At 42.1% G+C, this 13,638-nt stretch overlaps 1 protein-coding gene across 2 annotated transcripts in view; it reads right to left on the bottom strand.

Annotated features, from left to right (window-relative positions):
• Positions 1-9,811: 9,811 nt before the first annotated feature.
• WDR75 (WD repeat domain 75) overlaps positions 9,812-13,638 on the bottom strand; it is a 219,199-nt gene continuing 215,372 nt past the window's right edge. For both annotated transcript variants that reach the window (XM_072120944.1, XM_072120943.1), the window contains one exon: positions 9,812-10,077. In XM_072120944.1, the coding sequence (XP_071977045.1) occupies positions 9,864-10,077 (214 nt within the window). In that variant the 3' untranslated portion in view covers positions 9,812-9,863. The remainder of the gene's footprint in view (positions 10,078-13,638) is intronic.

Below are 13,638 nucleotides of genomic sequence, written 5' to 3'. Positions count from 1 at the left end.
CATTTTGCCTTATGAAAAGCTGAGTAGAAGACAGACCTGGAAAAGTTGGGTCTGTCTAATTAAGTTGATTAGTTTTCAGCTGGAGGGGCTGCACTAATACATGGGGCAGACTTCACACTGGGCTCCACCCTGGGGAAGAGACAGGCTACGGCAAAGGCCTGTGGAGCGGTGGCAGTGAACTGTTACTGTGTTTTTGGGGTGGCTGGCAGTAGGCCAGCACCTGGTGAGGTAGGGAACCTCGATGTGTAGTTAGTGCCGGAGAGGCTTAGGTGTTATTTTTATGTTTTGAGTTTGTGTACTGCCAAATAAAGCTGGCTGAGGCCAGTTTTAACCTTACTCACATTGTGTGAATTCCCTGTGTGTGCTGGTCGTCTGCTTAGGAGACGACGATCCCCGGAGCTAATCCCTTACAATATATATATATATATATATATATATATATATATATATATATATATATATATATATATATATATATATACACACACACACACACACACACACACACACACACACACACACACACACACACACACACACACACACACACACACACACACACACACACACACACACACATACACACATACACACATACACACATATATATATATATATATATATGTGTGTGTATATATATACACATACATATAAATATATATATACACTCACTGGCCACCACTTTATTAGGTACACCATGCTAGTAACGGGTTGGACCCCCTTTTGCATTCAGAACTGTCTCAATACTTCGTGGCATAGATTCAACAAGGTGCTGGAAGCATTCCTCAGAGATTATGGTCCATATTGACATGATGGCATCACACAGTTGCTGCAGATTTGTCGGCTGCACATCCATGATGCGAATCTCCCGTTCCACCACATCCCAAAGATGCTCTATTGGATTGAGATCTGGTGACTGTGGAGGCCATTTGAGTACAGTGAACTCATTGTCATGTTCAAGAAACCAGTCTGAGATGATTCCAGCTTTATGACATGGCGCATTATCCTGCTGAAAGTAGCCATCAGATGCTGGGTACATTGTGCTCATAAAGGGATGGACATGGTCAGCAACAATACTCAGGTAGGCTGTGGCGTTGCAACGATGCTCAATTGGTACTCAATTGGTACCAAGGGGCCCAAATGTCGCAGCAGAAATCGACTCATCAGACCAGGCAACGTTTTTCCAATCTTCTACTGTTCAATTTTGATGAGCTTGTGCAAATTGTAGCCTCAGTTTCCTGTACTTAGCTGAAAGGAGTGGCACCCGGTGTGGTCTTCTGCTGCTGTAGTATCATAGTATATAAGGCTGGAAGGAGACGCAAGTCCATCAAGTCCAACCTTTAAGAATTAAATAAATGTTTTATCCCCATAACCCGTGATATTTTTTCTCTCCAGAAAGGCATCCAGGCCTCTCTTGAACATGTACATAGAGTCCGCCATAACAACCTCCTGCGGCAAAGAGTTCCATAGTCTCACTGCTCTTACAGTAAAGAACCTTTGTCTAAGGTGATGGTAAAATCGCCTCTCCTCTAGGCGTAGAGGATGCCCCCTTGTCCTGGTCACAGGCCGTGGTATAAAAAGATCTTTGGAGAGATCCTTGTACTGTCCGTTCAAGTATTTGTACATTGTAATGAGGTCTCCTCTCAGTCGTCTTTTTCTAAACTGAATAATCCCAAATGTTTTAATCTGTCAGTTTATTCTAGTTCCCCCATTCCCCTAATAATCCTGGTTGCTCTCCTCTGCACCCGTTCCAGCTCTACTATATCCTTTTTATACACTGGTGCCCAAAACTGTACACAATATTCCATGTGTGGTCTGACCAGGGATTTGTATAAGGGCAAAACTATGTCTTTATCATGAGAATCTATTCCTCTCTTGATACATCCCATTATTTTATTTGCTTTAGCAGCAGTCGCCTGGCTCTGGTCACTAAAATTAAGTTTACCATCCACCAATACCCCCAAGTCCTTTTCAGCTCCAGTTTTACCAAGTAATTGACCGTTTAGAAAATAATTATACTTTTTGTTTCCATGGCCCAAGTGCATAACTTTACATGTATCTACATTAAACCTCATCAACCATTTCTCTGCCCATCCCTCAAGCTTCCACAAATCCCTCTGTAATGCTAAACTATCGACCTCAGTATTTATTACTTTACACAGCTTAGTATCATCTGCAAATATTGAAACTTGACTGTGTAAACCCACTACAAGGTCATTAATAAAAATATTAAAAAGAAGTATCCCCAATACTGACCCCTGTGGCACTCCACTGGTAACATCAACCCAAACTGAGAATGTGCCATTAATGACCACCCTCTGTTTTCTATCACTAAGCCAATTACTTACCCAAATACACAGATTTTCTCCTATTCCCAGCAGTCTCATTTTATATACCAACCTTTTATGTGGCACAGTGTCAAATGCCTTTGAAAAGTCCAGATATACAACATCCACAGCGTCCCCCAGATCCAGTCTTGAACTTACCTCCTTGTAGAAACCAATCAGATTAGTCTGACAGGACCGATCTCTCATAAACCCATGCTGACGCTGGGTTATAAGGTTGTGCACAGTGAGATACTCCAGGATAGCATCTCTAATAAACCCCTCAAATATTTTCCCCACCACAGCAGTTAGACTCACGGGTCTGTAGTTTCCAGGATCGCTATTTGATCCTTTTTTGTATATTGGTACCACATTTGCTATGCGCCATTCCTGTGGAACATAACCAGTCCTCAGTGAATCTTCAAATATTAAAAATAACGGTTTGTCTATCACCGTACATAATTCATGCAGAACCCGGGGGTGTATGCCATCTGGCCCAGGTGATTTATCTATTTTAGTGGTTGCGAGGCGGTGCCGTACCTCTTCCTGGGTTAAACTGTTGACATTATAAAAAGAATTAACATTATTCCTCACTGTGTCTTCCACCAGGGGATTTTCCTGGGTAAAGACAGTTGAGAAGGCGACATTCAGTAGATTGGCCCTTTCCTCATCTCCTTCCACCATGACCCCCATGTTATTTATAAGGGGACCCACACTCTGTTTTTAGTTTCTTATCATTTATATACTAGAAAAATAATTTGGGATTATTTTTGCTCTCTCTGGCAATATTTCTCTCAGTCTCTATTTTTGCGGCCTTTATCTGCTTTTTACAGGATTTATTTTTCTCTCTATAATCCTGTAATGCCTCATCGCTACCTTCACGTTTTAGCACCTTAAACGCCTTATCTTTCTCTCTTATTGCTTTCCTTACAAGACTAGTTAGCCACATAGGGTTTTTCTTGTTCCTTTTATGCTTTTTCCCATAAGGTATGTGTTTCTCACAGGACTTTTTCAGAATATATGAGAAAAAGTCCCATTTTTTGGGGGGGCTTTTGTCTTTGAGAACATTATCCCAGTCTATGCCTTTAAGGTCTTCCCTTCGTTGCTGAAATTTGCCCTCCTGAAGTTTAGAGTGTTGGTTGCCCCTTCACTAACGCTCTTAGTAAAGCGTAATACAAAATCAATGATATTATGATCACTATTCCCCAGGTTCCCTCCAACCTGTAGTTTTGATACCCTATCAGGTCTGTTGGTAAGGATAAGGTCCAGTATTCCCCCCCCCCTCTTGTTGGTTCCAGGACTAGTTACGACAGGTAATTGTCTTTTGTTGTTGACAAGAACCTGCTGCCTTTGAAGGACCTGCATGTTTCTGCCCCCCAGTCGATATCTGGGTAATTGAAGTCTCCCATGATAAGTACTTCACCTTGCTTTGAAGCCGCATCCATTTCACTTATCAGCATTTCCTCTGCTGCCTCCATTATATTTGGAGCCTTATAACAAACCCTTAGCAATATTTTATTATTCTTTTTCCCTCCTCTTATCTCAACCCATAGGGACTCCACATTTGCGTTACTGATGTCATCTCGCAGGATGGGCTTGAGGCAAGAATTCACATATAAACAAACCCCTCCACCTTTTTAATTTATACGATCCTTTCTAAAAAGACTATAACCATCTATAGTAACAGCCCAGTTATAGCTACTGTCCAGCCATGTCTCGCTGATACCCACTATATCATATTTCCGCTCTAACATCAAGAGTTCCAGTTCCTCCATTTTGTTTGTGAGGCTTCTGACATTTGTGTACATACACTTTATATGGTTTTCCCTGTCCGTATTCCTTTTGTCCTTATTCCCCAATCTCATTCCAGCCCCCCTTCCTCCCCCATGGACTATGACTCTTTTTTGCTATTTGCCCTCCCCCCAGGACTCTAGTTTAAACACTCCTCCAACCTTCTAGCCATTTTTTCCCCTAAAACAGCGGCCCCCTCCCCATTGAGGTGCAGCCCATCCCTACTGTAGAGCCTGTAGCCGACAGAAAAGTCAGTCCAGTTCTCCATGAACCCAAAACCCTCCTTCCTACACCAACTTTAGAGCCACTTATTTACCTCCTTGATCTCCCGCTGCCTTTCTGGTGTGGCACGTGGTACAGGCAGTATTTCGGAGAAAATTACCTTTGAGGTCCTTGCCCTGAGCTTATGGCCTAAATCTCTGAAATCATTTTTAAGGACCTTCCACCTACCTCTTACCTTGTCATTAGTGCCAATGTGGACCATGACCGCTGGTTCCTCACCAGCCCCTCCCAGTAATCCGCCAACCCGATCCGCAACATGCTGAACCCGAGCACCCGGCAAACAACACACTGTTCGGTATGCACGGTCTTTGTGACAGAATGCCCTGTGTGTTTCCCAAATAATCGAATCGTGTAGCCCATCTGCCTCAAAGTTCGACGTACTGTGCATTCAGAGATGCTCTTCTGCCTACCTTGGTTGTAACGGGTGGCGATTTGAGTCACTGCTGCCTTTCTATCAGCTCAAACCAGTCTGCCCATTCTCCTCTGACCGCTGGCATCAACAAGGCATTTCCGCCCACAGATCTGCCGCTCACTGGATGTTTTTTCTTTTTCGGACCATTCTCTGTAAACCCTAGAGATGGTTGTGCGTGAAAATCCCAGTAGATCAGCAGTTTCTGAAATACTCAGACCAGCCCTTCTGGCACCAACAACCATGCCACTTTCAAAGGCACTCAAATCACCTTTCTTCCCCATACTGATGTTCGGTTTGAACTGCAGGAGATTGTCTTGACCATGTCTACATGCCTAAATGCACTGAGTTGCCGCCATGTGATTGGCTGATTAGAAATTAAGTGTTAACGAGCAGTTGGACAGGTGTACCTAATAAAGTGGCCGGTGAGTGTATATTGTGTTTGGAGTAATCGCTATTTGTATGTACTATATCCTATAACACTTAATTATTGTAACACAGTTCCTATTAGTTAACAGCTGGTCTCTTTATTTACACAGTAACATGTCTATTATGCACATGTGCTAATTAGTATGGTTCCATTCACCTGTTGTACGCTTTTTTTTAAATGTAGGTCCTTGCCAATGCCTCTTAGATCATGAGTAAGAACTAATGTTAATGTTCGAAACGCGTAGGTCTTATGGACTATGCACTATGACTACCTCGTGTATTTTAATGGATTTTGAATAAAGAAGAATGATGTTTTAGAAAGCCTGGAGTGACGATCTCTACCCGTTCCTGTTTTTTTATTGTACCGGGGCGTTCCGACAAGCCCATCTGGGATCTGTGCACCGGACTCCACAAAGGTGTTTCCTGCGGCTCTTCAAAGTCCACGTAAGTGAGCGGTAAGCTCTGTGTTTTGTTGCTTACTCAGGGAAGCGCTTCAGCTGGTGGAAGGTAAAAAGGCAAACATCTATACTCAAGCTATAGTTTTGAGGTCTAAACATGACTATGAACCCATATGGAAGGCTAGAGATTTTCTCACCTCTGCAGGGACCCCCTTTAAGTATGGCACACTGATTATAGAGCTCATGGATGCTCTCTTACTTCCACAAGAGGTGGGCATAGTAAAAGCACACACAATTTGGTAACTCCACAAGCCAAGGGCAAGTATGTGGTTGACAGGATGGCGAAGGCAGCTGCACAGATGGAACCCAGAGACTGTCCTGAAGTTCTGAGCTAAAAAGTTTGATCCACAGGCGTTCCAGTCCCTGGTGGCCCGAGAATCATAAGAAGTGAAGGGTATCTGTGGATGTTGTATATCTGGACTTTTCAAAGGCATTTGACAACGTGCCACATAAGATTGGTATATAAATTGAGACTGCTGGGAATAGGGGAAAATCTGTATTTGGGTAAGTAATTGGCTTAGTGATAGAAAACAGAGGGTCATCATTAATGGCACATTCTCAGATTGGGTTGACGTTACCAGTGGAGTCCCACAGGGGTCAGTATTGGGGCCACTTTTTTTTTAATATTTTTATTAATGACCTTGTAGTGGGTTTACGCAGTCAAGTGTCAATATTTGCAGATGATACTAAGCTGTGTAAAGTAATAAATACTGAGGCCGATAGTTTAGCATTACAGAGGGATTTGTGGAAGCTTGAAGAGTGGGCAGAGTAATGGTTGATGAGCTTTAATGTAGATAAATGTAAAGTTATGCACTTGGGCCATGGAAACAAAAAGTATAATTATGCTCTAAACCGTCAATTACTTGGTAAAACTGGAGCTGAAAAGGACTTGGGGGTAAACTTAATTTTAGTGACCAGAGCCTGGCGGCTGCTGCCGAAGCCAATAAAATGATGGGATTTATCAAGAGAGGAATAGATTCTCATGATAAAGACATAGTTTTGCCCTTATGCAAATCCCTGGTCAGACCACACATTGAATATTGTGTACAGCTTTGGGCACCAGTGTATAAAAAGGATATAGTAGAGCTGGAACAGGTGCAGAGGAGAGCAGCCAAGATTATTAGGGGAATGGGGGGATTAGAATACAATGACAGATTACAAATACCTGAACGGACAGTACAAGGATCTCTCCAAAGATCTTTTTATACTTAGGCCTGTGACCAGGACAAGGGGGCATCCTCTACGCCTAGAGGAGAGGCAATTCTACCATCAACATAGACAAAGGTTCTTTACTGTAAGAGCAGTGAGACTATGGAACTCTCTTCCACAGGAGGTTGTTATGGCAGACTCTATGTACATGTTCATGAGAGGCCTGGATGCCTTTCTGGAGAGGAAAAATATCATGGGTTATGGGGATAAACATTTATTTAATTCTTAAAGGTTGGACTTTTTCCAGCCTTATGTACTATGATACTATGAGTGTGGAGGAAAGCTGCAGCCCAGATGCTGATGGGACCTGGATGCTGGGAGAGAGGGTGTGCCTGTCCAGAGCCCTGTACTCGACAATAAGCCAAGTAGCCCACGGACACACAAATATCCAAAATGGCCACACTAGTGCTCATAAACCGTAAGTGGTTTGCCCGGGCATTACTATCCCTGTCACTAGACTAGTGAAAGCCTGTATAGTCTGTGCCCGCCACAACCCGGGTAAGGGGGTAAAGACCCCACAGAAGCTGCTGTATCCCTTCCAGAGACTGCAGATGGATTTTATCCAGCTATTAAAAAGTGGTACGTAGAAATACGTGCTTGTGTGCATTGATCTCTTTCCAGGGTGGCCAGAAGTTTTTCCCATGACAAAGGCTACTGCCAGAACTGCAGCTGAGAAGTTGGTCAAATTTTTCTGCAGGTTTGGACTTCCAGAGACCATAGAGTCCGGTCGCAGGACCCACTTCACTGGACAGGTGTAAAAACCTGAAGCCTTGTCCCTCCTGTGTGTAGAAGTTAGTGGTGGGATTGAAAGACTAATCTCAAGTTAGAGATCCAGGAGGCCATGGAAGTAACCGGGGTCCTGTAAAGCTAAAGGGAAGTTAGCACCCTTCCATGCTTTCTATTGCAAACTTATTCTTCTTGCTAGCTGGTCTCTTTTAACTGACTTTATGCTCAGGGACACCCCAATCATGACTATCACTGTATCTATAGGGCCGACCAGGATGCCCCTAGGGTAGGAGACTTTACCAACGGTTGGTGCAACAAGATAATGACCTTTAACATTGACAGCACAGGTAACCATGTATTAGCAGTGTTTGGTGTGTACTGGGTTTGAGGGGATAGGAGAGTCAGGTCAGGCCTAAAGGCTGGGAATGTGAGTCTGTGATTCCTCCCCCGCGATCCCCAGGGATGAGTTTGATCAGACACAAAGAAAAGGTAGAGGATCCCAAAGGTCTGAGAGAGAAGCACCTCGATGACAACGTTTATATAGATACAGAGCACCAAGGAGGGTCCCAGATGAATACAAGACCCACAGCCAAATATGGGCAGGTCTAGAGTCCATTATTCCCCAGATAGATATGAGCAAAAAGTTGGGTTAAAGGAAACGTACCACTGCAGACCACCTGGTAGGCTATTTAATACTGATGCCGGCACATACTTTAGTTAGGCTCGGGGATCGTTAGTTTAGCTAAAAAAATGTTTTACTTACATATGAAAGTACCCCTCCGGTGCTACCCTACGTCATCTTCGGAAGGGAGATGCCTTCCGAGCTTTAATTATTTCCGCCTCCTTCAGGTGCCGAGAGCCATTACGTCACCAAGCTCTCGGCACCTATCGCCGGCTGGCTGTGAGAGTGTTAGAATCTGCGCATGCACAATAGGTGCCGAGAGCTTGGTGACGTCCACCAAGTATCATGAGTATCAGGAGTTAGACAAGCCAAAGACCCCTTACTCAAGTTACCTAAATTTGCATAATGAAGATATCCCTCTGAGATCAACCACCACTGAAGCATATCAAACAGCCCCCGGAGTAGGGAAAGGTAGGGTAGAGATTTGATTCCCATATGTGAAAGTCTACTAAATGGGAGCACATCCAACAGGGGTCTGCTGTCATCCAACTGGTGAAGAGGAGAACGAAGCACATATGGGCAGATCTGTAGGTCCTTCTAGACCAGTGGTTCTCAACCTGTGGGTCGGGACCCCAGTGGGGGTCGAACGACCAAAACCGGGGGTCGCCTAAAGCCATCGTAGCCGAAATTTTACTGTGTTTTTACTGCGAGTTGCATAGTTTGGGGTCACCACAGCATGAGGAACTGTATTGCGGGGTCACAGCATTAGAAAGGTTGAGAACCACTGTTCTAGACTAAGAGTAGCTGAGAGAAATTCCAGGATTTAGGGGGGAACCTAGCTGATAGATCAAATCCTGTCATTTCTACTTTTCTTATTTTCCTAAAATGTACTGTAATTACAAACTCAAGATGGCGCCGAGACAGAAAAGTTTTGAAGCTAAGGAATGTCAACATGACGCCGATGTGTGTGAGCAGGGAAGTTCTTCAATCAAGAGTCTACAAGAGCTGGGAATTATCCGCCCCCTTCTTCCTTCATAATTTCTATATAGTTTTGTGAAACCAAATAAAGCTTGTGCAGTGCAGATTTTTGCCCTGGGTAACAGCATTAGAAAATTTTGCATCAGCAATTTGTCTGAGTCATCCTTTGCATGCTTATTGATTAGAAATACGCAGCCAACGCACAGTAAAAGAGGATATCTTAACTCCTACCCCAACAGTATGCCATTGTAGTACTTTACAGCAACTTACGGGGTATTTTTATATTCTTGGGAAATGGTATAGAAAACTATGGTATACTTTGTTTATATAAACTCCTAGTGACAATGACATTTTTGGGGTTAAAGCCATGTTTTCTTTTTTTACAGCCTGACACACCAACTACCTTGATCAAAGGGCTATGACATGAGTCCATACAATGGTTTGCAGATACATCTGGGGTATAGTTTACCTAGCAAGCTTTGGGATTATCTTATTAACCATTATGACTATGCACCTTTAAAAGCTAATTAAATACATTTTATAAAGATACAGGCCTCATAGTATACTAAAAATGGCATCAAGGTTAAAACAGATTAAGCTTTATTTAGCAAAATAAGATCTCAAATAACATTCATTTACAATATAAATTTACTTGACACCCAAGCAAAATCTTTCCTTCTGAACCTTCTTAGTTCCTTTTCTTCAGATTTAAGTAGTTTAAGGGAAGTTGTATAGGAATCGCCAGTCAGAATAGGATGTTGACTTTCTGTATTCCCAATTAGTTCTCCATCAGAGCCCTCTTCAGTTTTGTCACTTTCCAGGTCTAAATCTTTGCCATCTTGTTCTCCACTGTACAAAAGAAGTAACTTTTTTAGAAATTTGATTGTCTAAACATATAAACAAAATACAATTTTTACAAATCCCTTTCACTCGTTGTAAATTGACAATCCTGACACTTAAATATTTATTTTTATACAGGGGATCATGGAGGAAGTCTTGTAACAGCCGAAGCCTGTTGAATTAGTGACTAATATATGAAACAAAAAAGGCCAAATCCCCATATAATTTGCTCTACCCATGGATACAGTAGATGTGTAAAACTTACACACAAAATATAACTGTTCTTAGTAAAGAAACAGCACAATCTGCACGAAAAGGTGTTATTAAAAAAAATATGTAAAATAGTCGAAGGCGCCAAGGCTGACATCACGTCCCACACTGTCCTACCAGCTCTTGTCCAAGGAGCTAGTAGAGAACTGGTGACATCGGAGAATCGGAGCTTGCATAGTGCAGGGCTGGAGCTTTATTCTAGGGCAGTGATGGCGAACCTTTTGGAGACAGAGTGCCCAAGCAACAACCAAAACCCACTTATATGTCGCAAAGTGCCAACAAGACAATTTAAGCAGTAACTTATTGATCCCTAGTGTATCACAGGTTTTAATTGTATTGGTGTCCTGAGTTCACCAATACAATTGAAAGATGATGGAGAAATTTGGATTGTAGCTTCTCGCAAGGGTCCCCTGAAGAGGAAGGATCAGGTAACCCAGAGCAGGAGCTACAATGACAATCCATCTCTATCCACAACTTCTCGCTCCTCCTGTATTCCTGGCAGCCAAGTGTGTTGCCTTAAAATAGCGCTGAGCATGGCACATCCTGGGCTGCATTGGATCACAGGGGAAAGCCTTGAATACTATCTGGCAAACTCTAAATTGGGGTGAAGGCCTGGGTGCCCACAGAAAGGGCTCCGAGTGCCACCTCTGGCACCCGTGCCATAGGTTCGCCACCACTGTTCTAGGGTGAGAGCCGTACAGGGCTAGCAATACAGGGCATGAATAAATTAATACCATCAGTTAAACCTTAATTCCCCTGTTAATTATGACTTAGCATTTTTCAAATAACTTACATAAAGAATAAAAAGTAAAAAATAGGCTGCACACCAAAATGTAAAAACGTAGCACTTGGGTGAATAAAGTACCCCTTTCTTTTTACATTTCGGTGTGCAGCCTATTTTTTACTTTTTGTACCAAGAGGTGGAGAGTCAAACCACTGAGAAGGGCGAGCACCCGAACTAAGTTCTCTAAAGTGGTGCAGCTGTGAACTTGATTTACAAAGAATATTTATATACCCTTCACTAATAACATAAAACACCTAAAAAAAAACTCTACAAAGCTTGGGTCTGTTTAAAAGAACTGCCTCAGAGAGGTACAAATTACAATTTGATAGCATTTGGATGGCTGTGGGAGGAGCGGGGGCTGCTGAAGAAAAAAAAAGGGCAAGTCTGCAACAGAGTTTTCTCATCTATCCTCTGATTATAAAGATTGTGATTATGGAGGAACCCCCATATATCAGTCTGTTGAAGCCCCAACCACCCTATGCTCTCCTTCTGCAGCCCTGAATAAAACTCAAAATGCGGCAAAAAATAGGAGAAATTCTCTCCAGGACTGATGGCTCTCAAAGACAACTTCCTCCACACGAGTAATACAAAGTCCAGGAGTTGCCTCCATCGATGCTGACCATAAATTTGCTGAAGTATTGGTGGAGATCCTGTTGTTGGTTACTCAAGGTGGATGAATTGAAGTGGGACTTTTCAATTCTGTCACATGATGCACAAAAAATTATACTTCAAAATAAACATGTCGCCATGAATGTAATTTTTAGCAGGTTCAGATACCAAAGGATGCGTGTCGATCGGCACCAGGGAATGATAGGAAATGGTACTTCGGTCCACACATGCAATGATACAAAAATACATACATACATATTTTAGACAATGTAGTCCCCTTACTTCCTTTAGCGCTAAAAGCACACTATAATATTATATATATATATATATATATATATATATATATATATATATATATATATATATATATACACACATACATATATTGTGTATTAAAAAGTGAAAATAAATTATACACATACATGTACTACATGTACAGGGGGTACAGAAAGTATTCAGACCCCTTTAAATTTATTACTGATTCAATTCAGCCAATTTGCAAGATCAAAAAAAGATAATTTTTGGGCTCAATGTAAACTCTGCAACCCATCTTGACAGAAAAAAGCAGAAATCTTAAAAAAAAAAAAGTAAAATGTCACAATGGTCATAAGTATGCAGACCATTTGATGTGCCACCATATTCAACTTACATGCTGTCCATTTCCTTCTGATCCTCTTTGAGATGGTTCTACTTATTATTGGAGTCCAGTTGCGTTTAACTAAACTGATTGATTAGGAAAGGAACACCTGTATATACTGGACCTCATAGCCAACAGTGCATGTCATAGCACATGGGAATCATGAGATCTAAGGAACTGCCAAATGAGCTCAGACAGAATTGTTGCAAGGTACAGATCTTTTCAAAGTTACAAAAGAATTTCTGCAGCACTCAAGGTTCCCAAGAGCAAAGTGGCCTCCACAAACCTTAAAGGGAAGACTTTTGGTATGACCACTATTCTTCCTCAACCTGGCTGTCCAGCGAGACTAAGCAATCATGAGAGAAAAACCTTAGTGAGAGAGGTAAAGAAGAACCCCAAGATCACTGTGGCTGAGCTCCAGAGAAGCAATAGGGAGATACTTTCAAAGTCAACTATAACTGCAGCTCTCCACCAGTCATGGTTTTAAGACAGAATGTGCTGACTGGATCCCCCAATCTAGATGTGAACATTTTTTTTGCATAATTCCCAAGGCGACTCATGTCTGTACAAGCTCAAAAGTGTGCTTCTATTCAATATTAAGTAAACGGTTTGAATACTTATGACCATGTGACATTTCAGTTTTTCTTTAATGCATTAGCAAAATATCTAAATTTCATTTTTTTTGGTCACGATGGAGTGCAGTGTACATTATTATGCAAAAAGATGAAGATTTACTGTTCCGGTAATCATATTTTCCATAGCCTTCACAACAGCACTTGACAGGAGGGATTCCCCACCTCTCCAGGGACAGGAAACAACTTGGAATATTTAAGGGGGTCCCTCCCCCTTGTTCCCCAGTCTTTTACAAGGAGTTTAGATGCTTGAATACTTTATTTTTTATTATTGTGTGTTATTTAATAATGGTGGGAAAATCCTGTGTAAAGCTACGGAAAATCTGCTTACCGGTAAGAGTGATCTTCATCTTTTCCTAACACCTTAACAACGGCACTTGACAGGAGATGTAACAAAGAAATATAAAATTAGGGCGGGACTACTGCTGAAAGCACCTTCCTTCCTGAAAGCTCAGAAGATGAGAATGTCCAACGTATAATGGTGGAAGAAAGTTAAAGGATTCTTATAGGTGGCTCTGTTCTACTGAAGCAGAGGCTCTTCCTGCCCAGGAGGTGGAAACTGCTCTTGTTGAATGAGACCGCAGATCTTTTGGAGAAGATAACCCTTGGAGTGGATATTAATCTGAAATTGTAGTTTT

The sequence above is a fragment of the Engystomops pustulosus genome, chromosome 8 (assembly GCF_040894005.1).
Source record: "Engystomops pustulosus chromosome 8, aEngPut4.maternal, whole genome shotgun sequence".
NCBI lineage: Eukaryota > Metazoa > Chordata > Amphibia > Anura > Leptodactylidae > Engystomops > Engystomops pustulosus.
Note: the sequence above shows the minus strand (reverse complement) of the source record. Positions and strands in the feature narration are given on the sequence as shown.